This window comes from Malania oleifera, chromosome 10 (genome assembly GCF_029873635.1).
Source record: "Malania oleifera isolate guangnan ecotype guangnan chromosome 10, ASM2987363v1, whole genome shotgun sequence".
Taxonomy (NCBI): Eukaryota; Viridiplantae; Streptophyta; class Magnoliopsida; order Santalales; family Ximeniaceae; genus Malania; species Malania oleifera.
In genome coordinates, this window is record NC_080426.1 from 1,961,380 (window position 1) to 1,987,018 (window position 25,639).

Consider the following 25,639-nt stretch of genomic DNA (forward strand, 5'->3'; position numbering starts at 1 on the left):
TAAGCTCAAACCGAACCATAGAAAGACCTTAGGGTGGTCGACCGACACCGGACTTTTTCGGTGTCTTCAAAATTGGACCCCAAGTGACTTTAGGACACTCACCTTTGCACTTGTATGTAATAGGCACTTGAATAAGGTTTTTATGTTGCAAGAAGGGACCGAAATGCACACTTGGTGCACCTTCGGTCGACCGGCCAACTCAGTTCAAATTGGCCCGGTCGACCGAAACCGGTCCGGGTCAACTATTTGACCCGGTCCCGGTCGACCGACCCCTTATAGGTCATTTGACCTCGGTCGACCGAACACCCTGAGAGTCAACATTTTGACCTCTCGGTCGACCGATCAAAATTGTACTCCAACTACTTGGTCGACCGAAGGGTCTTGGGAAAATTCCCAACAACCCGGTCGACCGAGCCGAGCAGTTCAAAAAGGCCTAGGTCGACCGAACCGCGGTATTTTTGAAAATCGCCCTTTTCCGGTGGACCAACCACTTAGTTCAAAATGCTCCCGGTCGACCGAGCTACTTGAGTCCTGGTCGACCGAACCACTTTTGGTCGACCGAACCTCTCGGGTTGTTCCCATTTTTACCGTGGTTAATATTTTTCTAAACAGGGTTAAAATGCATTAAACTCCATTAAACTTTTCTAATAATACCCTATAGGTCCCCAACGGTCATATTTTCTCCCTTGCCTATATATATGTCTTCATTTGCAAAGATTAAGAGGGATTAGCCACTTTGATTAGGGAAAATTCTTTGAAAATCCAAAGCCCTATAATACTCATTCTTAAGCCTCCTACACTCATACTTACCTTCTCATACAAATTAAACCCTTTGTAAGTTGATTGAGTGCTAGTCTAAGTAGGTTTGCTCTCCCATTCATATTTGATTGTTTTATTATCCTTGAGAGCAAAACCTTGAGTATTCTTAGGGGACTTTATTAATAAGTCTATCCTAAGAAAACTTTGATAGATCTTCTAAGATTTGCACCTCCATTGCAACATCTTAAGAAGATAGTATTTGTATTTTGGTTGCAAAACATTTTCAAATATCTACTATGTTATTAATCTTGAAAATATTTGATGAGATATTTGATAGTGTGATAAAATCTTTGTTGCAATACTTGTTAACTCATATATCTTTTGCTGAATACAAAGATTGAATATCCTTTTGCAAACCAAACTTATACGTTGCTAGAGCTTCATATACATATGTGTATTGAGAAAACTTGTTGATTGAAATATATGAAGTCTGGATGATATCTTTGTTGAGCACTTAGATTGAATATCCTGTGATACAAAGATCATTTAGGTTTGCACTCTCACGCACTCATTACAACGATAGTAAATCTATTTGAGAGTTGACATCTTAGACCACACTGAGCTTACAAATTAATTCATATTTGTGGTGTATATTATTGCGCGAATTTGGGTACATATCTGCTTTACTTGAAAGCACAATCACTGTACCATTTCATTGTAATACACTTTGGTTGTATTTCCAGGCACGGGCCTGAAGAAGGAGACTAGCCCTGGAATAGTCCCGGATTGGCTTAGACCCGGTTAGGAAAGCTAGGTGCGTCGTCCTGTTAAGGCGTGTAGGTTGAGGTCAGCCCCGCTAATTGACCTGGTTAAGGTTGAGGTCAGCCCTGTGTTAATTTGACCTGGTTGTAAACGGTGACGCTCCACCCTTAAGTGAGCTCTTAGTGGAATCCTCTAGCTTGTGAGCTTGAGGCGGGGACGTAGGCACGGTTGGCCGAACCCCGATAATATATCGTGTGTTCATTTATATTTCCGCACTTTATATTAGCCGCACATGTATGTTATGGGTGAATGATGCGTATGACTTAAATTTCACATTATACTTATCTACGCATTTGGAAATTGAATAGGCAGACCCTAGGTTGTGTATATACTGCTGTTTATCCGGCTTAACCTAGGTGATAAATTTTAAAATTCCAATTCACCACCCCCTCTTGGGAATACACCAATTCTATCACACATGAACACACTTTATATGTGAAAATTAATTCCTAGCTGGTGTGATCATAGTGTGTTTATACGTGGATGATTTGATTTTTACTGGAAACTGTTATGCGTTAATTTTAGGCTTTAAGGAGGCTATGATAAAAGATTTTGAAATGACTGATATGAGTTTAATGTCTCATTTTTTGGTGTTGACATGATTAGTAGGTTTATGGAGTTTCCTTATCAGTCTCACTTGCAGGCAGCAAAGTGTATCATTCGTTACATTAAAGGTACGTAGTTTGATGGTATTTTCTATTCCCAGATTGATAGTTTGATTCTTGTTGGATACACAAATAGTGTCTGGACTGGAGATGCAAAAACACGAAAGAGTACTTCAAGCTATGTGTTATGTTTTGGTTTTAAAATTTTTTCTTGGTCATCCAAAAAGCAACATGTGGTTGCTCTAGCTACAACACATACAAAATATATTGCAGCAGCAAGGACTGCAACACATGCAATTTGGTTGAGATGGATGTTTGATTTTTTGCAACATAGGCAAGAAGAGCCAACAAGTTTTTTTTTTTTTTTTTGTGTGTGTGATAATCAATCAACGATTGCTTTGTCTAAAAACTCAATTTTCCATGGAAGAAGCAAACACATTGATATGAAGTTTCACTACACCAGGGAACTAGTGAAGAACAAAGAGATTGTTATTGAATTTTGCAAATATGAAGATCAAGTGGCAAATTCGCTCACAAAACCATTGTAGTTAAAATTATTCTTAAGGTTGAAGAAGATGTTATACATGGTGTGACAAGCTTGGTTTAAGGAAGACAATGTTGGCTATAAACCAAGCCTATAATTGGTTTTATTTGTTACTCAATTTCTTATTGACTAATTGTAACTGGGTAATATGGGGCTACTTACAATGGATAAGAACCATAGATTAAAACCTAGGTATATATAATATTGATATATTGTTACCGCAAATTTGAATTATGAGAATAGAAGAGTTATTGAGCTTGTGTCTTCTCCTCTGACTTCTTATTTACTTATTTTCTTTGATCTTGATTAAATAATATTTCATTGAGTTTTGTTTTTCTACAAATATAAAAAAATTATAATAAATAGCAATTCAATGAATGAAAATAAAAATTTAATTTTCAATCATATTAAAATAAATAATTAATTTTTAATGATATTTGACACAAAAAGTACAATAAAAATAGAATTACTTATTATCTTCATTTTTAATAATTTTTGAATATGCTTTTTTTTTTTTTTTTTTTTTTTTATATTTGACTTTTTTTTTAACCGACACTAATAACTACTTGCATGTGTACAAATATTTTTTTTTAAAATCACTCTTAAAAAGGCAATGCACAACAAAAAGAAATTGCTCCTAGATTGGTACAAAGAAAAAAACTGACAACGAAAAATAATAGTCTCTTTGCTCATAGGTTGGTTCAAAGAACAAATTGACAACGAAAAGTAATTAAAAAAATCATGCTAAATTTTGTTCACAATTTCTTTTAAATTAAGAAAATACTTTCCAGTTATTTGTTATAATTAGGATTCACCATGGGTGGAGCCTTTTTCAATCCTTAGATTGCTGCGTTTGAGAGTAGGAATTGTGAATTTTAAATTTAAATTTGAGTGAATTTAAATAAATTTAATAAAATTTTATATAATTTCTTATTCAAATTTAATACAGATCCAAATTCAAAATTTATGCAAGAAGAGATTCCTCTTTTTTTTGGTGGTCAAACTCAACTTGAACTTAATAGCCCTCCTTCGCGAGGCCAAATAATTTAAGAACTTCTCATAGATTACGTTTGGTTTGTAAAGTGTTTATTCTCGAAAATATATTACCTTTAACAGATTAGTTATATTAAATTATACAAAAAATATGTTATTATTATAAAATAAATGATAATATGAAACATTTTATGAGTCTATAATAAAAAATAATAAAAGGATATCTATTTCAAATTTCATCGTGGGATGTATATTTATTTCTTATTACATATTGAATGAAATAATTATAAATATATATACAAAATGACTATTTTTTTTATTATTATTTATATTTGATCTTATTTTAAGGAATAACTATTCTACCGATTCAAATGAGACGTAAAAATTAAATTATAATATTAATTAATAATTATCAATACGATCTCAATTAGAAGATATTCACAAAAAAGTTTGTGATTTTCATATGAAACGTTTTAAGATTTGAATGTAAAACGGTAAAATAAGGTGCACTATGAAATATTAACTAATTCTTTTATTTGCAGTTGGGACTGAAAAACAAATTAATATGAGATTAATATTTGGCACAAATCTACCATTAACATTTTAAATATATTGGACTTTAACTTGATTCTAATTTTTAATAATAAAAAGAGGGTAAATTCGACATTTTAGCTGTTTGAGCAAAGGTAGAAGAAATGAAAATGACTTTTCTTGCCAAAATATAATGAAATAGTGATATTATTAGTAAGGTTCATTCTCTAGGGGTTGGGGTTTAATTGGTATTGAGCATTAACTGGCGCGAGAGGACAATTTGGTAATTTCGCTATCTGCACTGCAGGCAAATTTAGAAAAAAGGCACGTTTCGCGCTTCGGCGCTTCCTGAAAACAGCCTGCGACTACTGCAGAGTGCAGAGCCTCAGTCCATGTCCTCTCTCACTCCCATTCTCTTTTCCATTTTCCTCCTATTCTCTGTGTGAACGAATTTCCGAGCCCCAACCATGCCGTGCCTCTGATCTCCGGAGGATTCTACGGCGAATTCCTCAAGAAGAAGAAGACGAAGATCATATCGACGAAAGCGGTGATCCTATTGGCTCGCGCGTGGCGTATTCTTCGGTCGTTCATCAACGGCCTGAACGCGAGCGCGCGACATTCGCGTTTTCGTCTGTTTTTGGGTTCGAAGGTTTGGATTTTGGATGATTTTATCGTATATACGCGACGTTTTCTATTATTTATTGATTTGCCTGATGCAAATAAATGTGTGTTGCGTTGGTTGTTAGTCATACCTGATCTTGATGTGCTTTTTTGGTTTTTTTCTTTTTTATGAAAAAGTTTAGTTACGTGTGCAAGAGCATATAGTTCGAACCTCAAACATCTCAGGGATGCGCTGTTTGGTTGTTGATGTTTAGTTTTCAAATGTAGTTTTTGGTGCTTTTTAACTTGCAGAGTTTGACATTGTTTAGCTCGGTAATGATTTGCTGAAAAGAGCAAGGAACGTTCTTCATTTTCTGTTTTTCCCCTAGTAAATTGTTATGTCTCTGCTGGTAATATTCTCTGTGCGATGGCTTATATCTTCTAGCTGTCGATGACTTGATTCTTTTATTTTATTTTGTTTTATTTTTTGCTTCTAAAATTTAGCTTTTATTAGTAGAAGTAGTCAAGTAGAGAAAGGTTGCAATATTTTTTTTTTAAATATTTCTAATTCTCTTTGAGTCTCTGAGCGTGGGTTCATATCTTCTAGTTGTCGATGTTTGGATTCTTTTAATTTTATTTATTTTTATTTTTTGCTTCTGTCGCATTTTTTGCTTTTAGCGTTTATGGGTAGTAAAATAGAGAGGTATATTTGTTTATATTTCTACTTGCTTCGAGTTTACATTTACATATTCTCGACCAAAAATTTATGCAATTTAAGGCCCACTTGGAACTTAAAAAATATGAGGAAAAGGAAAGGAAAATATAAAGAAATCTAATTTTTTATATTTGATTTATAAGAAAATTGAAAAATAAAATAGGTAATATATAATGACTAAAAATTTAGTTTTTATACACCATTCACACTTAATTTTTTTTAAAATTTTTAATCATATTAAATTAAGCTTTCATTTTTAGCAAATACAAAGAGAAAAATACAATAGAAATTGAGTTTTCTTCTTATTTTCCTTTCCTTTCCTTTTCTTTCCTTACCAAAATCCTTGTTTCAAATGGACCCCTAAGATTATTGTGTTCGCTATTCTAAATTTTCCAAAGTCGTGTCTGTCCACAGGGGAGACTGCAGTGGAAATTCAATGATTGTAATTCTAGTTTGAAGTATTATAACGTGTACATTTTTTAAATAATTTAGTGTTATTTTTTTTTAATCAAACATGGCTCGTCCCACTCAAAATTTTTGTTTAATGTTTCTGATTTTATTGGTGCTGTTCGTCAAAAGGAGTAATAGGTACGATGGTGTTCAATTTATGTCTTGAGTGATTTATTTATTGTTGGGTTATCCTACATTGATTGTGGAAGGGGCTGTTGGTCAGTTATTAAGTGTGAGGGAAAATCTCACGTTTTGAGTTAGTTTTTGAGGTTGAGAAGGTTCTAGACCACCCAATACTTTCGTGAGAAGTAACACATTACTTGATTAAAATGAGGTATTTTCTTTTCTTTTTTATTTTTTGCTGTTGAAGGAAGAACTTATCTTTGTATTTTTGAAAAGAAAATGGTTGCTTGATTAGGAAAAATTAAGTTATGTTGACCTGCTTTTAAAGGAGGAATTCACTTAAACTTTTTCTTTCGAAATTATACTGATGTGAAAATGCTAGCTAACTCTATCGTGCTTTCATCCTGTTGTGCTCAAAGCTAAAATTGTACGAATTTCATGACTAGCACATACTATGAGATTGAAGAAATTATTAGGTACACTAGTTATACACCATATCTAATATGATTTTGTTATGTGTATGCATTTAACTAAATTAAGCAGTTTTTGTTGGGGTGTGGCTCGTATTGGTGTCGATAGTCACACCACCCAGCTGCAATCGTTGACACTGGAGACGGACGGTCGCCAAACTCTGCCTACCATGTTGACTTTGCAGCTGCCTTGTTTGGCTATCCCCCTACCATATGTGTATATATATATGTGTGTGTAATTGTGTGTGGCAATGTAGAGACCCGAACTCATAAATAAGGAAAATAAATAAGAAAGGGGTAAAAAGGGAATAATAGCAGGTTCGTTGACGAAGGCAGTATGTTCGTCGACGAAGTCCCTTTAGTTCTTTGTCGCCGAAATTTAGAGCGTCGTTGACGAAGAAATATTGAGCGAACTAAAGAAAATATCCGGATTGGGTTTGTCGACGAAGGTATAGCTTCGTCCACGAACTGAGTGGCTGGCTTGTCGACGAAGGCGCCGCCTCGTCGACGAATTTGACTTGTTCAAAGACCCTATAAATATCATTTTTAGTTGTTTAAGGGTTAAAAAAACCCAAAAGCTCTCTCTTTCTCTAGAACTAGCGAGTTCTCTCTCTCTCTCTACGATTCTTTGCCATTCGTCGTCCCTTTCGACGATCGGAGGTTCCTGCGTGGATCAGAAGGAGAAACTCTACTGTTATAATGGATCAGATTGCCGTTTTGAAGATTTTCGGGATTTTCCTTAAAATCGAGGTAAGGATCTGAATTTGTTTTCTATTCGGTAGATCTATAGTAAATAGGATTATATTCAAGTATTGTTCTTTGATTTTTAGGTTTTGAGGTTTCCGTGTCGTAGTTTTGGATCAACAAGCTCGTGTTTCAGTTTTTACATTAAAAGGTAAGGGGATTTGTTTGCATAAGTTATTTTTAGAAAAAGAAACCACATAATATGTAGCTTATGTTTATACGTACTTATTGATTGCTTATTTGAAAAGTTTTATTGGGTATAAATGCCGATTCTTACGTTTTTCACGATTTTACGGTTTTGGCAAAAATGGGGTTTTTGGCATATGATCTCCAAATTTCTTAAAATACTTTATTTGCACTAAAACTAAAGTAGGAGAATGCTTGGAACTCTTAAATAGCAGCAGAAATGATATTTTACGAACCAACTTATATGAAATGTATAATTTACCAAATAAGTGTGACGTATGATATGAATTGAATTTATACTGATTGAGGTGTATGTATATGAACTATGGGGACTAAGGTTCCAAGTAATTATCAGAATTTGTAGAAAACAGGTGCTGGTTAGATATCGTGCCAAGTATGAGAAAATGTAAAATCGAGAGGTTATGAGCTGGTTTTTACCACAATATGAATGAAAGTATGCATGAATGAGATTGTGAAAATACTGGAATTGCATAGGTTGTTATGTTTTAATGTAAATTGTATATATAATATTGAGACTGCAACTTGTCTCAATAGTATATGAAGCCTTAAAAAGCTTATATTATGTAGGTTCAGTACCGTTGCCAAAACAGAGGTACAGTGCAACCACACGTAGTTAATGTTTAGTGTGGGTACCTAGTAGTACGCTTGGTAAGAAGGGCTACTGGTCAAAAGGGATCAGGGTGGTGATGGCCAAATTGGACTGCAGTATGTTATGATGCTCGACGATGCTTGTACGTACAGGGCTCGATCAGTGTTTTCTTAGTGAACAACCCTTGCCACGGGGAGTTACTGGCATAGTTATGATAGTTTCGAGTTGGACGGTGTTCTAAATATGCATATACATAATTTAAAGGCTTTATTGGGCAGAGTCACAGGTCTGAGTACTGGGTGGAGGGATTGTACAGTGTATGGGCCTGTACCCTGCTTTAACCTCGGGAACTCTCACTTGTAATGATGTTGAGTTTTATATTATCAGGGAGTTATATATGTACTATATATATATATTACAGTATTGAGAATGTGCAATTTATGTAACTGTTTTCAAACAAGAATATAATTGTACAGTCACACACTGATGTATTATCTTCCTCTTTACTGAGAAGTGTCTCACCCCAATTTTACAACCTTGTTTTCAGGAGATATGGGAAATCGGTCCTAGTCTTCTAGAAAGACTTTGGAGCGTAGTGTCTGGTTAGCTGATGTAAGTTTTGTATGAGTTATGGGTTGTTTAGCCAGGATGGGTTGTCTTTTTGGGAATGTACTACAATTTATGTTTTACGTACGGATGAATGTAGATAAGGAACAGTAAGATACTCTGGTATGTCTATTAGAATCCATATGAATGTTTATGTTTTCCGTAATATATGTGAGTACAGATCATTATGAAACACCCATATGTCCTTGTTTAGGGCTGATAGTTATGTATGTTTTCAGGATTTGTACAGGTTATGCATGTATAGTAGCACTCTGGGGCCGTATTAAGGGCCGGGGCGTTATAGGCAAGGTGGTGAGTTGTGTGGCTATGTGTGTGTGCAGCAGAGAGTTGTGAGGTGTGTGTGCAGAGTGAGGGAGTTGCAGAGTGTGGTGTGCTATGTGAGGCAGAGTGTGTTGTAGAGAAAGAGAGTAGAGTTGAGGGCAGTAGCCTCCTCCTCCTCCTTGTAATTCTCTCTGTTTATAGAGATTGTGTGCTCTCCCATGGACGTAGGTCACAGTGGACCGAACCACGTAAATCTGGTCTCGTATTCTTGGTTGTTTATTTTGCTTGTGTGGTTGTTGCTTGTAGATCACTTTCCAACAAATTGGTATCAGAGCGAGGTTGGAGCAAAATCGCCGGATCGAAGCAAAATTCCCAGATTTGAGCCTCTGCCCAGTAGCTCGAAACTCAGTTTTGAGACTACCAAAACATTCCTCTCGTCAAGACGAAGCCAACGTCGGTAAACGAAGCTCAAACGGAGCTTAGAAGAGGCCGCATGCGCCCTTACGCACTGTCAACGGAGAGACAATGCTGCCACGCATCCACCGGTGATCGGAAGGTGTCCTCATGCGCGCCCACACGTCGGCGAATGTCCGGTGAGCATCTGGAGGTTGAAGACGCTGACGTTAGCGCCACGTAAGCGCTAAGTCAGCAGACACGTTAGCACGTCTATGACCACGTTAGTGCTGAGTCAGTTGCACAATCAGTAGCCATGTTAGCATAGGCCCCATGCACGTCAGCACGGGCCTCACGCACGTTAGTAGCCGCATAATGCCACGTCATCAGGCGAGACCCATGGTGGGCATCGGTGCCACGTCAGTAGGACCCCACAGAAGGTGAGCCCCATGACATGTTAGGCAGTTGGGCCCCGCGGCGCCACGTCATCAGACAACGTCAGTGGCCGTTAACGTCGTCAGGAATATTCCGTTAAGGGAGGGAATATTTCGTTAAAGTTAACAGAAAGTTGACTATTTTTGACCGGTTTGACCTGAAGTTTGATTGAGCTTTTCGGAGCCATTTTGAATCGATTTTTTGAACGACTTGAACCATTTCTAGGGTTTTCGGCTGTTTCGGAGCCATTGGCTGTGTTCGTTTTGTGAGATTCGGAGCAGAATGACAGGTGTTGGCACTTCAAAGTTTGAGGTGGAGAAGTTTGATGGGCGGAACAACTTCAGTTTGTGGTAGAGTGTCACGTGCTAAGCTTGTTCAGGGCATTATGCTTGCCTGTGACCGTTTATCTCGAGTGCTTGGGATGGGTTTCCATTATGTAAATACTAGTGTAGGGTTATTTTCTGCTAGTAGAGTCTTTGTAAGCCAAATAAGACAATATGACTCCTTGGTCACTTTGATGTTTCCTAGTGCCAGGATGATAATTACATAAAAACCTCTTTAGGGGAGGGTGAGTATTAATCAGTCATTGTAAAATTCACTAGCAATTGTCAACGTGCTTAGCCTACTTGCCTCCCTCACTAAGTACACCATGTCAACGGAGGATTTGTTAATGAATTACGTTTGCTTCAATGTTTACTGCTTGCTTGCCACAACTTTCATGAATTGATTACTGTTTCCGCTGCTATTTGAATGAATGTTAATGAAAGTGCTTCGTGGATGAATGTTGGTAAACGATAGGCTGGCTAGTTAAACAAGAGTGCTTTTGCTAGCGCCGCACGGCCCTTCACAAGGGTGTGAAAATAGTCGGACCGTGACATTTGGTATCAGAGCCAAGTCGGTGACACTTGGTGAGAGCCCAAGGTTGAGTTGCTACGTGAATTCAATTGTCTTCGTTGTTGGATTTGGGAAGCTTTGGTAAGTGACCATGGCACCAAACACTGCTGAGAGGATCAGTGTGCTGGAAGTACAGGTTGAGACAACAACCAACACTATGGCCGCGGAGGTGGCCCAGATGAGAGAACTTGCTGATGAGGTGATGGGATCACAAAAACGTCAAGCAGGTTTGATAGGTGACATGTCAGAGGACTTTCGCCACACTGTTGAAACTTTGCAGTCGCGGATGGCAGATTTGGATGCAAAGATGAATGTGATGGTTCTTGCTATGGGGAACTCCAACACTCTGGGAGTTAGCAAGACCAAGGTGCCAGAACCCAGGACGTATGGGGATGCCCGAGATGCCAAGGAGTTAGAGAACTTCTTGTTTGATATGGAGCAGTACTTTCGCGTTGTGAGGATGGCCTCAGAACAGGCAAAGGTGGATACTGCAACCATGTACTTCATTGGTGATGCCAAACTGTGGTGGCGTACCAAGTACAGAGAAATTGAAAATGGAAGCTGTGTAATTGATAGTTGGGCAGACTTGAAGAGAGAGCTCAAGGCCCAATTCTTTCCTGAGAATGAGGGTCAATCAGTGAATATGTGAAACAATTTTCTGCTTTAATGTTGGATATTCGGGATATGTCGGAGAAGGACAAGTTGTTCTATTTTCTAGAGGGGATGAAACCATGGGCAAGAACTGAACTTCATAGACAAAGGGTTCAAGACTTGTCAACTGTACAAGCTGCTGCAGAACGCTTGACAGACTACGCTGGTGATGAGACCACTTCGTCCAAACGGTTTGGCGAAGAGGGAAACAGTGGAAAGTCTTTCAAGAATGGCAAACCCAAGAGTGGGGGAGCCGACTCTAAATCATCAACCTCAAAGGGAGCTTCGTCTTTTCAAGAGTTCAACACACCCAATGGAAAGGGGAAGAGTAAAATTTCATGCTACTTGTGTAGTGGACCTCTTAGAGTTTTTGAGTGCCCTCACAAAGCATCACTCAATGCTTTGCAGGCTTCCATTACAGAGCAGGCAGTGGAAGACGATGGGCAAGAGGATGATGCCCTGAGGGTGGGTTCAGTGTGGCTGGTGAACGCATTGGAAAAACAAGAAAAAATACCAAAAGTTACACGAGCAAAAGGGTTAATGTTTGTGGACTTGAGGATAAATGGGAAGAGTACTCGCGCTATGGTGGATACGGGGGCTACTCATAATTTTGTTTCGCAGTTGGAAGCGTGGAGACTCAACTTATCCTTAGAGAAGGATACAGGACGCATGAAAGCAGTTAACTCTGTAGCCCAGCCTACTCTGGGAGTAGCCAAGTAAGTGATTGTAAAGCTTGGATAGTGGGAAGGTCATGCGAATTTCACAGCGGTGCCATTGGATGACTTTCTAGTCATTCTAGGAATGGAGTTCCTAAGGGGGACGAGGGCAGTGCTGATGCCTTCGGCTGGTTCCCTGTGTCTGATGGGAGATCACTCATGCATGGTGCAAGTCGTTGCAATGAAAGGAGACGACGGGAAGTCCCTTTCAGCCATACAACTCAATGAGGGATTGGGTCAGGGTGAGCAGACACGTTTAGCCACGGTGGTGGTAGACAAAGAAGTAGGCCAAAAGTTGAAGCCAACGACCATCCAAGCGGTGTTGGATGAGTATAAGGAGGTGTTGCCGGATAAGCTGCCTCACAATTTGCCTTCACGACGGACTGTGGAGAATGAGATCGAGTTGTTATCAGGAGTGAAACCACCTGCTAAAGGGCCATGTCGGATTGCGCCTCGAGAGATAGTAGAGTTGGGGAAGCAACTTGATGAATTGGAAGCGGGATGTGTTCGCCCTTCCAAAACACCATTGGGAGCATCGGTGTTGTTTCAGAGGAAACATGAAGAGCATCTATGAAAGGTGTTCGACAGGCTGAGGGGAAACAATCTGGATGTGAAGAAGGAGAATTTCTCTTTCGCTCGGCGAAACAACAAATCCCTTGGTCAAGTGGTTGAACAAGGTCGTATCCAGAGGGGTATGGAGAAGGTAAGGATGATTCAAGAACGGAAGATCCCCACGATAGTGAAGGAGTTGCGTTCCTTTCTTGGCCTTACTAAATATTGCAGGAAGTTCGTTAAGGGTTATTCGCGGAGAATGACTCCAATGACAGGACTACTGGGGAGGTATTATTGGCCGCACACGCGGGATGATGTAGTTGATTATACCAAAACTTGTCTCACTTGCCAACAAGACAAAGGGGAGCGGAAGAAGTATGGCACTTTCATGGCCGCACCAAAGTACTGTTTGGCAAAGGAGATGACACAATTGTTCCTTGTGACTGTTGTGAAACATTGGGGTGTTCCCCAAATTATTATTTGTGACCGAGACTTAATGTTCACTGACAATTTCTTGACAGAATTTTTCAGGATATTCAGGTCACATATTGACATCTCTTCGAGTTCTCACCAACAGACAGACAGACAGATGAAGAGATTCAGAGAGCTGCTAGATGAGTACTTGTACCATTTTGTCAACGACAACTAGAAGAATGGCGTGCAACTACTTGATGTGGCTCCGTTCTGTGGCAACGCCCAAAGGCGCTTAACAACCAACAAGAGCCCTTTTGAGCTTGTTACGGGTCAGCTGCCACTGTTACCTCACACAGTGGGCGAGCCGTACAGACGAAAGAGTCTTAGGGTGTACATCTTCACCAGTGAAGGGAGACAGAATGCAGAGTTTGCCCAAGCCTATCTGGAGAAAGCTTCTGAGCAGATGAAGTGGGCAAATCAGGAGAGAAGACCGCAGTTTCATGTCAATTGCCTCAAGCCATTCAACGCCAACACCAACGACTTGAGCAGAAGTCAGTCAAATAGCGTAGAGTTGAAGACAGTGCAACTTGACAGATATGAAGTTGAAGAGATCCTTGCAGATAGAAAGTTCATGTCCTCAGGGAAGAAGCGACAAAAGTTCCTAGTGAAGTGGAAATGCCTTGATGACAAAGAAATCAGCTGGATTTTTGCGGAAGATATTCAACCATTCGTGGACGAATTTGAAGTGTACCTACCGCCAAAAGTCTACGAGGACGTCGATCGCATAAGTGGGGGAGAATGTCACGAGCTAAGCTTGTTCAGGGCATTATGCTTGCTTGTGACCGCTTATCTCGTGTGCTTGGGATGGGCTTCCATCATGTAAATACTAGTGTAGGGTTATTTTCTGCTAGTAGAGTCTTTGTAAGCCAAATAAGGCAGTATGACTCCTCGGTCACTTTGATGTTTCCTAGTGCCAGGATGATAATTGCATAAAAATCTCTTTAGGGGAGGGTGAGTGTTCATCAGTCATTGTAAAACTCACTAGCAATTGTCAACGTGCTTAGCCTACTTAGCCTACACCATGTCAACGGAGGATATGTTAATGAATTACGTTGGCTTCAATGTTTACTGCTTGCTTGCCATGGCTTTCGTGAATTGATTATTGTTTCCGCTGCTATCTGAATGAATGTTAATGAAAGTGCTTCGTGGATGAATGTTGGTAAACGATAGGCTGGCTAGTTAAACAAGAGTGCTTTAGCTAGTACTGCACTGCCCTTCACAAGGGTGTGAAGCACGGTGAAGGATATTTTGGTTCATCAAGGCTTGATCAAGCCGTTGATTGGAAAGAAGTTAGATGATTTCAAAGATGATGATTGGACCGAATTGGAGATGAAGACGGTCAGTACAATCCGATTGTGTCTGGAAAATGAAGTTAAACATTTGGTGTTAGACGAAACCTCACCGATGGAGCTCTAGAAGAAATTGGAGCAAAGAAACTTTATCAACTTCGAATGAATGAGGGAAGTAGTTTTTTTGATCACATAAATGATTACAACAAGATTTTGACCCAGTTGTTGAGCCTCGGCGTAAAAATTGATGAAGAGGATAAGGCGCTTCCACTTTTGTCGTCTCTACCAGCTTCATTTGATGGTCTAGTAACTGCATTGCTTGTGGGGAAGGATACCTTGAAATTGGATGATGTGATGACAACACTTCAAGATTCTGAGACGTTAAGAAAGCCAATTGTGACGTCTCGTGAGCAAGCTTTGGTGGCTAATAGTGAGAGACAAGGAAGAAGCAAAGATCGAAGGCTCGGAGGTAAACAATAGTGTTCAAAATTAAGAGGACGAGATACGAGCGAGGTCGTATATTATTGGTGTGATAAAAAGGGGCACTTCAAGAGGGACTGTGAAGATTGAAAACGATACGAAGAAGAAAAGAAGACACGGGATGGTGTCAATGTATCAGAGCATGCCACATGGCATGGTAATGATGAGGTCCTCGTAACGGTGAGCAGTTTACATCGACAAAATTGAAGAAATGTGCATTGTCGATACTGCAAAAAGTATGGCCATATGAAGAGGGAGTGCCGGAAGTTGATGAGAAAGAACATGAGTGTTCATGGCAGTCCAAACGATGATGGATGGGTTTGGACTCTGGGAGTTCAGTTCATGTTTGTTTTAATAAAGAATTTTTCCATTCTTTCAAAGAAGTTCGCGGTACGGTATCACTCGGTGATGGGTCTTCATGCGGCGTCAGAGGGATTGGATTTATGAAGCTGAAGACGCCAGTTAGAGTGGTTCGTAGTTTGGATGACGTAAACTTTGTTCCAAGGATGCGAAGAAATTTGATCTCCCTTAGTCGGTTGGATTCTAAGGGTTGCCAAATCTTTGTCGCAGGTGGTGCTATGGAGGTGACCTGACGTGACTCAGTTGATGGGAACCACAGTAGTTGGTGGTTTGACCTCAGATGATGATAGCGGCATGTCGTCAGAAACAAACAAACAAGTTCGGTTTGCCGATGAAGAAGGCGATACTCTTTGCATGGTTCAGACGTTTGAACCAAGCTATGATGATTTGCCTTGATCAAGCTCGTATCAAGGTGGAGTTGTGGACCTGTGAGTTGATACTCCCCAAGGTGGAGATTGTTAGGGTGTGGCTCGTATTGGTGTCGGTAGTCGCACCACCCAGCCGCAATCGTTGACGCTGGAGACAGACAACCACCAAACTCTGCCTATTATGTTGACTTTGCAGCCGCCTTGTTTGACTATCCCCCTCTCATATGTGTAAATATATATGTGTGTAATTGTGTGTGGCAAGGTGGTGAGTTGTGTGGCTGTGTGTGTGTGCAGCAGAGAGTTGTGAGGTGTGTGTGTAGAGAGAGGGAGTTGCAGAGTGTAGTGTGCCGTGTGAGGCAGAGTGTGTTGTAGAGAGAGAGAGAGAGAGTAGAGTTGAGGGCAGTAGCCTCCTCCTCCTTGTAATTCTCCCCGTTTATAGTGATTGTGTGGTCTCTCGTGAACGTAGGTCACAGTGGACCGAACCACGTAAATTTGGTCTCGTATTCTTGGTTGTTTATTTTGCTTGTGCGATTGTTGCTCATAGATCACTTCCCAACAGTTTTTTCTAGCATGGCAAAATCATGTTAGATCTAATATATACACTCGGTGTATCTAATATATTTTCATGAGGACGAGATGAGTAAATTAAATGCATGCATTTGGTTTTCAATCATAATAATATTGCTTTTGATTTTTGCTGCTTTCCAGCACCACCTCTCCCTCAACAAAATAAATAAATAAATAAATAATAGAGAAGTTCTCGATCAACTTGGTATGCTTTCAAACCATGGTACAGTTGTCTGTGTGCTCTAATGATTTCCTTTTTGTGTTTATTTTATATATTTATATATATATATCCCTTTAATTAGAAAAAATAATGAAAAATAACATATATATATGTTATTTTTCGTTACTTTTTCTAATTAAAGGGCTGTGGGTGGTTATTTATAAGAATACAAACACGTTTATTATTTGCATACTTTGAATTCTTTAAAAAGTTTATGATTTGAGATTGACCTTCAACATTTTTTGGAATAACAGGATGGGTGCAGGGAGGAAGACACAGACATACCCTTTAAAGGAAAAATCTGATACTAACTGGACAATGAACTGCAGTGGGACTGCCAGGAATCTAAGAAAGAGTGATTTAGCTGGAGTTATTTTTGGATGCAAGCATAATACTATTGAAGAATGTTATTCGAAGCTGTTGTTTGGTCAGTTCCACTTCTCTAGTATACCAAGCAAATTTTCTTTTTGAATATAGTTTGTTATATCTTTATATTGTTTTATTTTCCTTTTATTCTTTGAGAAAACCTGTTCTTTAAAAAAGGTAGCAATTTTTTTCAAATGGTGAACAGGTTTACCAGCTGCCCACTTCGCATATGTTAGGAACATCGATCCTGGTTTGCCTTTATTTTTGTTCAATTATAGTGATAGGAAACTTCATGGTATCTTTGAAGCGATAAGCTGTGGTCAAATGAACATAAATCCAGGTGCATGGACAGTGGATGGTTCAGAGTATACACCATATGCTGCACAGGTATGCTCCTGCCTTTTTATTATTATCATGTTTTATTTTTGAATTTCTTTTATGGTTTTATTGCTTAGTATGCTGTTTGTCTCTTAAGGTACGGGTCAAAATAAAGATGGCATGTCAACCCTTGCTTGAAGATCAATTCAGGCCCATAATAGCTAAAAACTATTATGAACAGAGGCTTTTTTGGTTTGAGCTGGACAAGGCTCAGATCAGCAGGTTGATTGCATTGTTTTCATCTTCACTAGATCAGAAGATGATGATGCGGAGCAGACCCATACCTATTTCTCATAACCAGGTAGAAGACAAGACAGAGAGACTGGATTTTGAGGTAGATGTTTCTTGCAGCTATCACACAAACATGGAACGTACTGCCTCTAGGCATTCTTCTGGATTGGGCAGAGAATACCGTTCACTGCAGCCTTCAGTCAACGGTGAAGCAGTGAAAACACGTGAGCAAGAAGTTGGATCCCAACACCCAAATTTTGCACGTTCGTACTCTTCCGTTGTGAGAGATACAGGCAGTGACCTTCCGCAAAAGAAATGGAGTGCTCTATTCAAACTACCTACTTCTGATATGAAGCAAGATGAGGACTCTAATAGACCAGTTTTGGAGGTGAATTTTCCTTATTCAAGTCTGCCCAATGTGGAATGGGATTCACTGTGTAGTGCTGCGCCCTCTTTAGATGGAGAAAACCATCCCTCAGAAACTCCTGCAGAAGAAAAGGGTATGGAAAAATATGGTGAAATTGGAAGCTGGGAATTAAACTGTGATGATGCCTCTACACATGTTGTGACAGAATTGACCACTTCTTTTCCAGCGAGCAGTTCACCTGTCTCATTTCCCTCGACTGATACATCTCAGGATGTTGAAGAATTTAAGACTGTCGTTTCAGGGGTTAACCTTCCTCATTCAGATGAATTCGATATGGCATTGAGCTCCTCATTTGTAGCACCATTTTTAGAGGGAAGAAGGCAGCCTTCACAAACTTCTATGGATGACAGCACAACTGACATATCTAAGGAGGAGCTTCTGCCCCTTACTTCTGGGTGCTTTAACTCTTCTACCATCTTAAAAGATACAAATTTAGATAATCATGTGGAAGACCATGCTCCTTTTTTAACTGAATTGCATCGAGAGGACATATGTTCAGAAACAGTAGTTCCTGAAGTGATGAAGCCTTCTGATCTTCATTTGCAGCTAACTAAGGTAAACATAATTGTCTGTCATGCTTGTAATTGCAAAGTAGTATAGATAAGATTGCCTTATCTTTGTCACACTTGTGTATGCTGTTGTAGTTGGTAAAAATAACAGAAGAGTTGAAAGCTTCTCAGCTGGCACAAACCCAAAAAATCAGTTCTCTGGAGCAGGAGCTGGTACGTTTCCATCGTATTATGTGTGGGTTATTGTCCATCCCGAATCCCAAGATCTATGTTTCTCTGTTAAAGCATTCCATGATCCTTCTTAGCCAAGTTATTTAGCTCTTGCATGGATTGCACTTTTGTTGTGTAGGATAGCACCATCATTCAAATTGAATGCATGTCAACAATTTATTACATTGTGGGCTATTATTCAGGGAAGATTATTGGGGATTAATATAGCTTCAGGTCTTTACAAGGTGTACTGGTTTGGTTAAATAAGATAAGCAAATAATAACTTCCTAGTGCTATGAACAATAAGGTGAACATTAACCACTAATTGCTTGACTCTTGAAGTGTTTGGGCTGTTAGTGCTCAACGTGTGTTGGATGAAAGGGTTAGAACTTAGAATAATGAAGTACAATTTTCAAATGGCTATTGGCTAATTCAAAGAAATTTCTAGGCCTAAAATTCCCTAAGCGTCATAGTTAGGGTTAGACTTCATTGTGCGATCCTTTAGAAGTAGAATTATTGATGGAAAAGTTATGTAGATTTATCTGTAGATTTATTGCACTGAATGAAGTCTAGACTGACTTCCAGAAGACTCCCAAGTCTAATGAGACAAGGAACTCCAACATTAAAGCTTCACAAAATAGATGTTTTGACCTGGTAGGTGAGGTTTATTAGTTTGAAAAAACATGCATAGAGGCCTATAATTTGACTCAGTTTTACTAAGGAAGAAAATATAATATACCAACATAGTCTTATTCAATAAGCTTAAACATCATGCTAGTAAAGGTAAAAGCAGCAGCTTATTAACCTAAATAAACCTAAACTTGGACTAAGGCCCTAAGCATAACCTGCATAGAGTGTAGAGAATTTTTGTTTCTTCTTTAAGCTTGCTTTCTCTTGTGTTTCTTGTTATCCACATTCAAACTAGCTCCTTATTAAAATATCATTTAAAGTTTTAAACTACAGCCTACAAATTTATCGCGGTGCATAATGTTGAATCTGATAAATCAAATCAGGAGCCAATGCATCTTTTATTTAAAAGATGTATTTTATAGAGAATTGATATGCTTTAAATACTACCAGTTCAGAGTATTTAACAAAGCTATACATGAAAGGTCGTGACTAGGCCTCACCACCTCACACAGTCTAGTCTATAATTCTAGATTTCTTTCTTCATAGTGTAGACTATAATTCTAGGTTTCTTCCTTCTTTAAGCTTGCTTTGGCTTGAGAATCTTGTTGCTCGCATTCAATCTAGCTGTGTAGTGATAATATTATAAAACTGCTGGCACATCATTTTGATTAATTTCCAAGTATGGGATTAGTCTTGAGGTTCAAAATATGGCTATGCAGTTGAAATATTTTCTAAAATAATCAATTTTATGGGTTTTCAAAGTCTTCCATTTCTGTTTTTTCTAAAGTATTTATGATGAGCAATTAATGTTGTGTGGGTTTGTCCCACATTGGAAAGAATGAAAAAGGAAAAGTCATTAATAAATGATATGGTGGAATATTTTAAGAGATAGTGCTAGTGTGTACTCTAGTACACCCTAGAACGGTGCTTCGTACCGTCCGCACATAGACACGCACGCGCGCGCACGCGGTGTGTGGGTTGTAGGGCGCTAGTGGCGCACAAGCACTTAGCACTTTGCATGTTTGCATCGTTGCGAGATTATGATCGTTGATCATAATCGGATGACTTAAAATTAATCTTATATTTTTTATAAGATTATGTGGTGCGATCAAGAAGACACGAGAGGCGACTAGGTCGAGCTAGAAGACTCCAAAGTACTAGATAACAGTAGGTTCACAGAATGGTTTGACCAAGGCACGACCAGGAAACCTTGGAAATGCGATCTGGTTGATTATGCTATCAACCGTACATAGAAATCTTCCAGAATGTGTCAACTAGGGCGTGACTAGGAAATTTTGGAGGTGCGACCAGGTCGGCGCACATAACACTTTGAACAAATGCAACTGTGAAAACTAAGATGTAGTCCTAAGAGGGGGGGTGAATTGGGTTTATAAAATTCTTCTAAGTCTTTTTACAAATTCACAACCTTTTGTATACTTAGCAAACACACAAGAATGTTTTGATTTTAAATGCTCAATTAAACCAACCACAATCCACACTCAATCTCAACACAAGCCAAATACCTTTAACAATAACAATAAATCAACCAATCATTCAAACACACGATACTTAACCAATTGTAAGAGCTACAGCATTTCCTTGATTCAGCGTTTGCAAAAACTTAGCTTAAAGCTTAAATAAAGCCTTGTATGAATGAATATTGGTGCACTTCTTTTAACTAAGATTTTCGCAAACGATTAATCAACATACTCCCTTTAAGGTTTCCGCAAAAGATTAATCAATGTGCTCTCTTAAATTAAAAATTTTTTTCAGTCTCAAACTTTCAGCTACCTGCACTTAGAAAAACAACCACACAATTTATATATGCTGAAAATTTAAAGAATAAGGATAGAGAGTGAGACCAAGTTTTTTATGAGGTTCGGCTTATACCCAGTCTACGTCCTCGCCTTAGGCAAGACCACCTAAGGATTCCACTAAGATGTTCCTTTGCGGGTGGAACAAACCGTTTACAATCTCTCCTTTTGGGTGGAGCCCTCTCTCCAAGCGATACCCCATGCTCGGTTACCACGATCCAATAAACCTAAACCGTCAAAGAAAACAAGGAAACAAGAAAGATTTCTTCTGTACAAGAGATGCTCTATGATAGAATTGATTAGTACAATTGATAGCACTAATATACTTCAAAGTAAATATCAAAGAGAAACTGAATTGAAGCTCAATAATGTATCACCAAAATTCTTCTTTTGATATGAATCAGTAACTCAGAGGTTTGAGCTCAGAGAAGAGTGATCAGAGACTCAGTATATCGCATAAATTCTCAGTAAGAATGTGTAAGCAAGAGAGCTTTGAGAGAAAGAGCAACATGGCTTGAAAACAGATTTCCAATTCTTGGTATTGATTTGATTTGAGAAATCATGTATTTATAGACTCAAAAAGTGTTTAATTCGTGTTGTCCAAGTTACTTGGAGTGTTCCCATGTTTATACGAAGTTTGGGGCACAAGTAATATAAATTTGAATTTTAAAAACTTTAAAATCTATAGCCGTTAACAAGGGTCAAGCGCCTGAGGCTTCAGGGTTAGTCGCCTGAGCCTTTTGAAAATAGTGTAAATTTTCTATTTAAAAAAGGGTCAGACGCCTGAGGTTTCAGGGGTCAGTCGCTTGGTCCTACATTGCCTGTTCAAAATCTGTTTAGAAAAATCTTTAGGCGCCTAAGGTCTAAAGTTCAGTTGCCTAAACAGTTATAAAATCTGTTTTTTTTAGTTTAGTTTCAAAACTCTTAGCCATCTTGCTTTGTTACTTTTGAAAAGCTTTTTCTGGGCTTTTTAAAATAAGGTTTCTAAGTCCATATCAACCCTTAATGAGCTTCAAAGCATTTCAAAATGATATTTATAATGAAGTACTTACATAAGGCATCCTAAAGGCTTAAACACTCTAAGCTTGAAGTCTTTATATATATCTTTGCTTTGAATCCTCGTAGACTTAAGCTTCAATATTCTTTAAGCTTCCATATGTTTTGAACATCTTGGTCCTTTTGAGCTTTCTTTTGATCACTTTGTTGATGGAGTATGGCTTTATGGTACTTGTGATCTTGAACTTTCATTTCTTTGATCCTTTTGACCTTTGTCATACAAGGTTTTCTAAAATATCATCACTTAAAGAAAATCTTGTTAAATTAACCTTTATTTGTTATCATCAAAGCAAGATTCGAAAGCCATGTTAGGCCAACAAACTGTTCATACCTTTGTAACTTTTGGGAAAAGACATAATTTTGTCTATTTAAAGACAGAACTAACTCCACAAAATATATAGAAAATTCAGTCATTCTCTCCTCTTTCTCAGATAAAGCTTTCTCAAATTATATTTTCTTCAAATCTTGATTCTGTTTTCAATAGAAATAGATTTATAGAAAATTTGTTTAGATTCTTCTGAGGGTGTTTGTGATCAGTTTTTCGTTTGTGTATAACGCAAACTAATATCAAATTATATTCTGGGTTTGATTGTATATTGGAAACGTATTTGTTGATTTAATACACATCAATCTGGTGGGTGCAAATAACGTTTTAAGGAAAACGACATTGTAACGTGCCTTGAAGCATTTTTTTATTTTTAGCAACAATTTCTCTATTTTAATTTACAATCTTAAAATGTTATTTACAAAATGGCTGGTTCTTCAACCTTGAGGGATTTGCAGCGAATTTTGTCAAATTTGAATGATTTGATGGAAGCAATTTTAGGCGCTGGCAGAAAAAGATGCACTTTCTTCTTGCGGGTCTCAAAGTGGTGTATGTTTTGACCACCCCCAAACCTGCTGTGAATGAGAATGAGACTTTGGCTCAAGGACGTGCAAGGCTAAAATCGGAACAAGATGATTATATATGCAAAGGCCACATTTGCAATTCAATGTTAGACAATCTGTTTGATCTATATCAGTATATGGCTACTGCAAAAGAGTTGTGGGATGCACTTGAAGCCAAGTATTTCACAAATGATGCCACTAGTAAGAATTTTCTGACTATAAATTTTTTCATTTATATCATGCTTGAAAGTAGGCTTGTTGTAGAGTAGTTTCATGAAATTATGCATATCCTTAACCAGTTTAATCTAACATAATACGAAAATGGATGAATGCATTTCTATTTCGTTTATTATTGATAAGTTATCTCCATCCTGGAAAGATGTTAGAAAATCTTTGAAACATAAGAAGGATGATATATTTCTTGAATAATTGGGCCAACATTTCCAAATTGAGGAAGTATTTAGGCAGAACAGAAAGGTGCAGAAGAGCATACTTCCAAAGTGCATATGATGGAAAAAGGTGGTAGTTCTAAGCAGCCCCAACATCCCAAAAAGGGAATCTGAAGAGGAAGCTCAATTCTGTCAAGAATCAATATAAGAAAAAGAAAGGTTCATGCTTCCATTATGGAAAACCTAGACACTACAAAAGTGAGTGTCATCTTCTCAAGAATCAACAAACTCTAACAAGTTTGTGGCCATGATTTCTGAAATCAAGGCTGTTGAAGATGACTGTGCATGGTGGATTGACTCAGGTGCAACAAGGCATGTTTGCAAAGACGAGAGTTCATTCTTAAAGTATGAACCGGTGGAAGATGACAATGTTCTCTATATGGGAAATTTGTCCACTGTTATAGTCAAAGGCAAAGGAGAGGTCACTTTTGAATTTACTTTTGGGAAAAAGTTTAACTCTTACTGATGTATACCATGTACCAAAAATTAGGAAGAATTTAGTTTCTGGAAGCCTACTTAATAAGTTTGGCTTTAAGTTAGTGTTTGAATCTGACAAATTTGTACTCTCCAATGGTGAAGTCTTTGTGGGAAAAAACTATATGTATGAGGGTACATTGTTGATATTGTTGTTGATTCACTTTTGTTATGGCATAATTGTTTAGGACATATTAATACTACAAAATTGCATGATATGGGCTAATATGAAATTAATTCCTAGATATGTAGATGACACGAATGATAAGTGCAGTGTATGTATTAAAACCAAAATAACCAGAAAACCTTTTCCTAACAAAACTGCTAGAATTTCTTCTTTACTTCAATTAGTGCATAGTGATGTATATGATTTGCATGGTACACCTACCATAGGAGGCAAAAAATATTTTGTAACATTTATAGATGATTTTTCTAGATTTTGTTTTGCTTATCTTATGCATACTAAAGATGAAGTAATTAATAAATTTAAGGTTCATAAGGCAGAAGTTGAAAACCAATGTGGCACTAAGATAAAGTGTCTTAGATTGGATAGACAGGGTGAATATTACTTTCCTGCCTATTGTGAATCTATAGGTGTGATCAATGAAACTTTTGCAGCATATACTCCCCAACAAAATGGAGTGACAGAAAGGAAAAATCGAATATTGGTTGAAATGATCAATGCCATGATGTCAAATTCAGGACTAAGTAGTGGTTATTGGGGTGAAGCCTTACTAATTGCTCGTCGTATATTACACAAAGTTCCTTTTAAGAAGACTAAGACTTCTCCATATGAGTTATGGAAGAAAAGAAAGCCTAATTTAAAATATCTTAAGATTTGGGGTTATAGAGCAATTGTAAGGCTTCGTGGAAACTAAGATAAGGAAATTAGGTAAGCGAGGAATAGAATGTGTATTCCTTGGCTATGCTGAACATAGCAAAGTTTACAAATTCTTGGTAATTGAACCAAATGAATCTCTAGGAGTTAATTCTGTGAGGTATTTTAATTACAAGGGTACTTTTGATAAACCTACCTTATGAGTGTCTGAAGTGGTGCCGCTTCCTATGAGAAATGGATTTATCTCTAGAGCACTTATTAAATTGGGATATAGATGCAAGGCCAATCCACTCATCGACTTTTGGTAACACTCAAAGATCTGATAATTTGTTTGTGATATGTATGTGGTTAATCAAAAGAGGGTTGCTAGTTCAAAGTTCGTCTACTATGTAATCCTGATTAAGTTTGATATGTATTCACTAAGTGAAGGTTCAAGTTCTAAAAACACCTTCATTTATGCATAAATTTTCTCTAATCTGAATAAATTATTTTTCATCTATATTTTGAAAATGGTGGGGGAATGTTGAAATATTTTCTAAAATAATCAATTTTATGGGTTTTCAAAGTCTTTCATTTCTGTATTTTCTATAGTATTTCTGATGAGCATTTAATGTTATGCGGGTTTGTCCCACATTGGAAAGAATGAAAAATGAAAAGTCATTACACTTAGCACTTTGCACGCTTGCAGAAGACACAAGGGGCGACTAGGTCAAGTTAGAAGATTCCAAAGTACTAGATAATAGCAAGTTCACAGAATGGTTCAACCAAGGCGCGACCAGGAAACCTTGGAAGTGCGACCTGGTCAATTATGCTATCAACTGTACACGAAAATCTTCCAAAATATGTCGACTAGGGCGCGACCAAGAAATTTTGGAGGTGCGACTAGGTCGACGCACATAACGCTTTGAACAGATGCAACTGTTCATACCT

General features: G+C 38.1%; 1 protein-coding gene across 2 annotated transcripts in view; it reads left to right on the plus strand.

Annotated features, from left to right (window-relative positions):
- Positions 1 to 4,619: 4,619 nt before the first annotated feature.
- LOC131166019 (uncharacterized) overlaps positions 4,620 to 25,639 on the plus strand; it is a 57,819-nt gene continuing 36,799 nt past the window's right edge. The window contains exons 1-6 of one of the 2 annotated variants that reach the window (XM_058124235.1): positions 4,620 to 4,903; positions 8,700 to 8,764; positions 16,694 to 16,866; positions 17,011 to 17,192; positions 17,281 to 18,396; positions 18,486 to 18,563. In XM_058124235.1, the coding sequence (XP_057980218.1) occupies positions 8,763 to 8,764; positions 16,694 to 16,866; positions 17,011 to 17,192; positions 17,281 to 18,396; positions 18,486 to 18,563 (1,551 nt within the window). In that variant the 5' untranslated portion in view covers positions 4,620 to 4,903; positions 8,700 to 8,762. Of the gene's footprint in view, positions 4,904 to 7,298; positions 7,363 to 7,442; positions 7,508 to 8,699; positions 8,765 to 16,693; positions 16,867 to 17,010; positions 17,193 to 17,280; positions 18,397 to 18,485; positions 18,564 to 25,639 lie in introns of those variants that run through there. The other variant, XM_058124234.1, reaches the window with a different exon arrangement.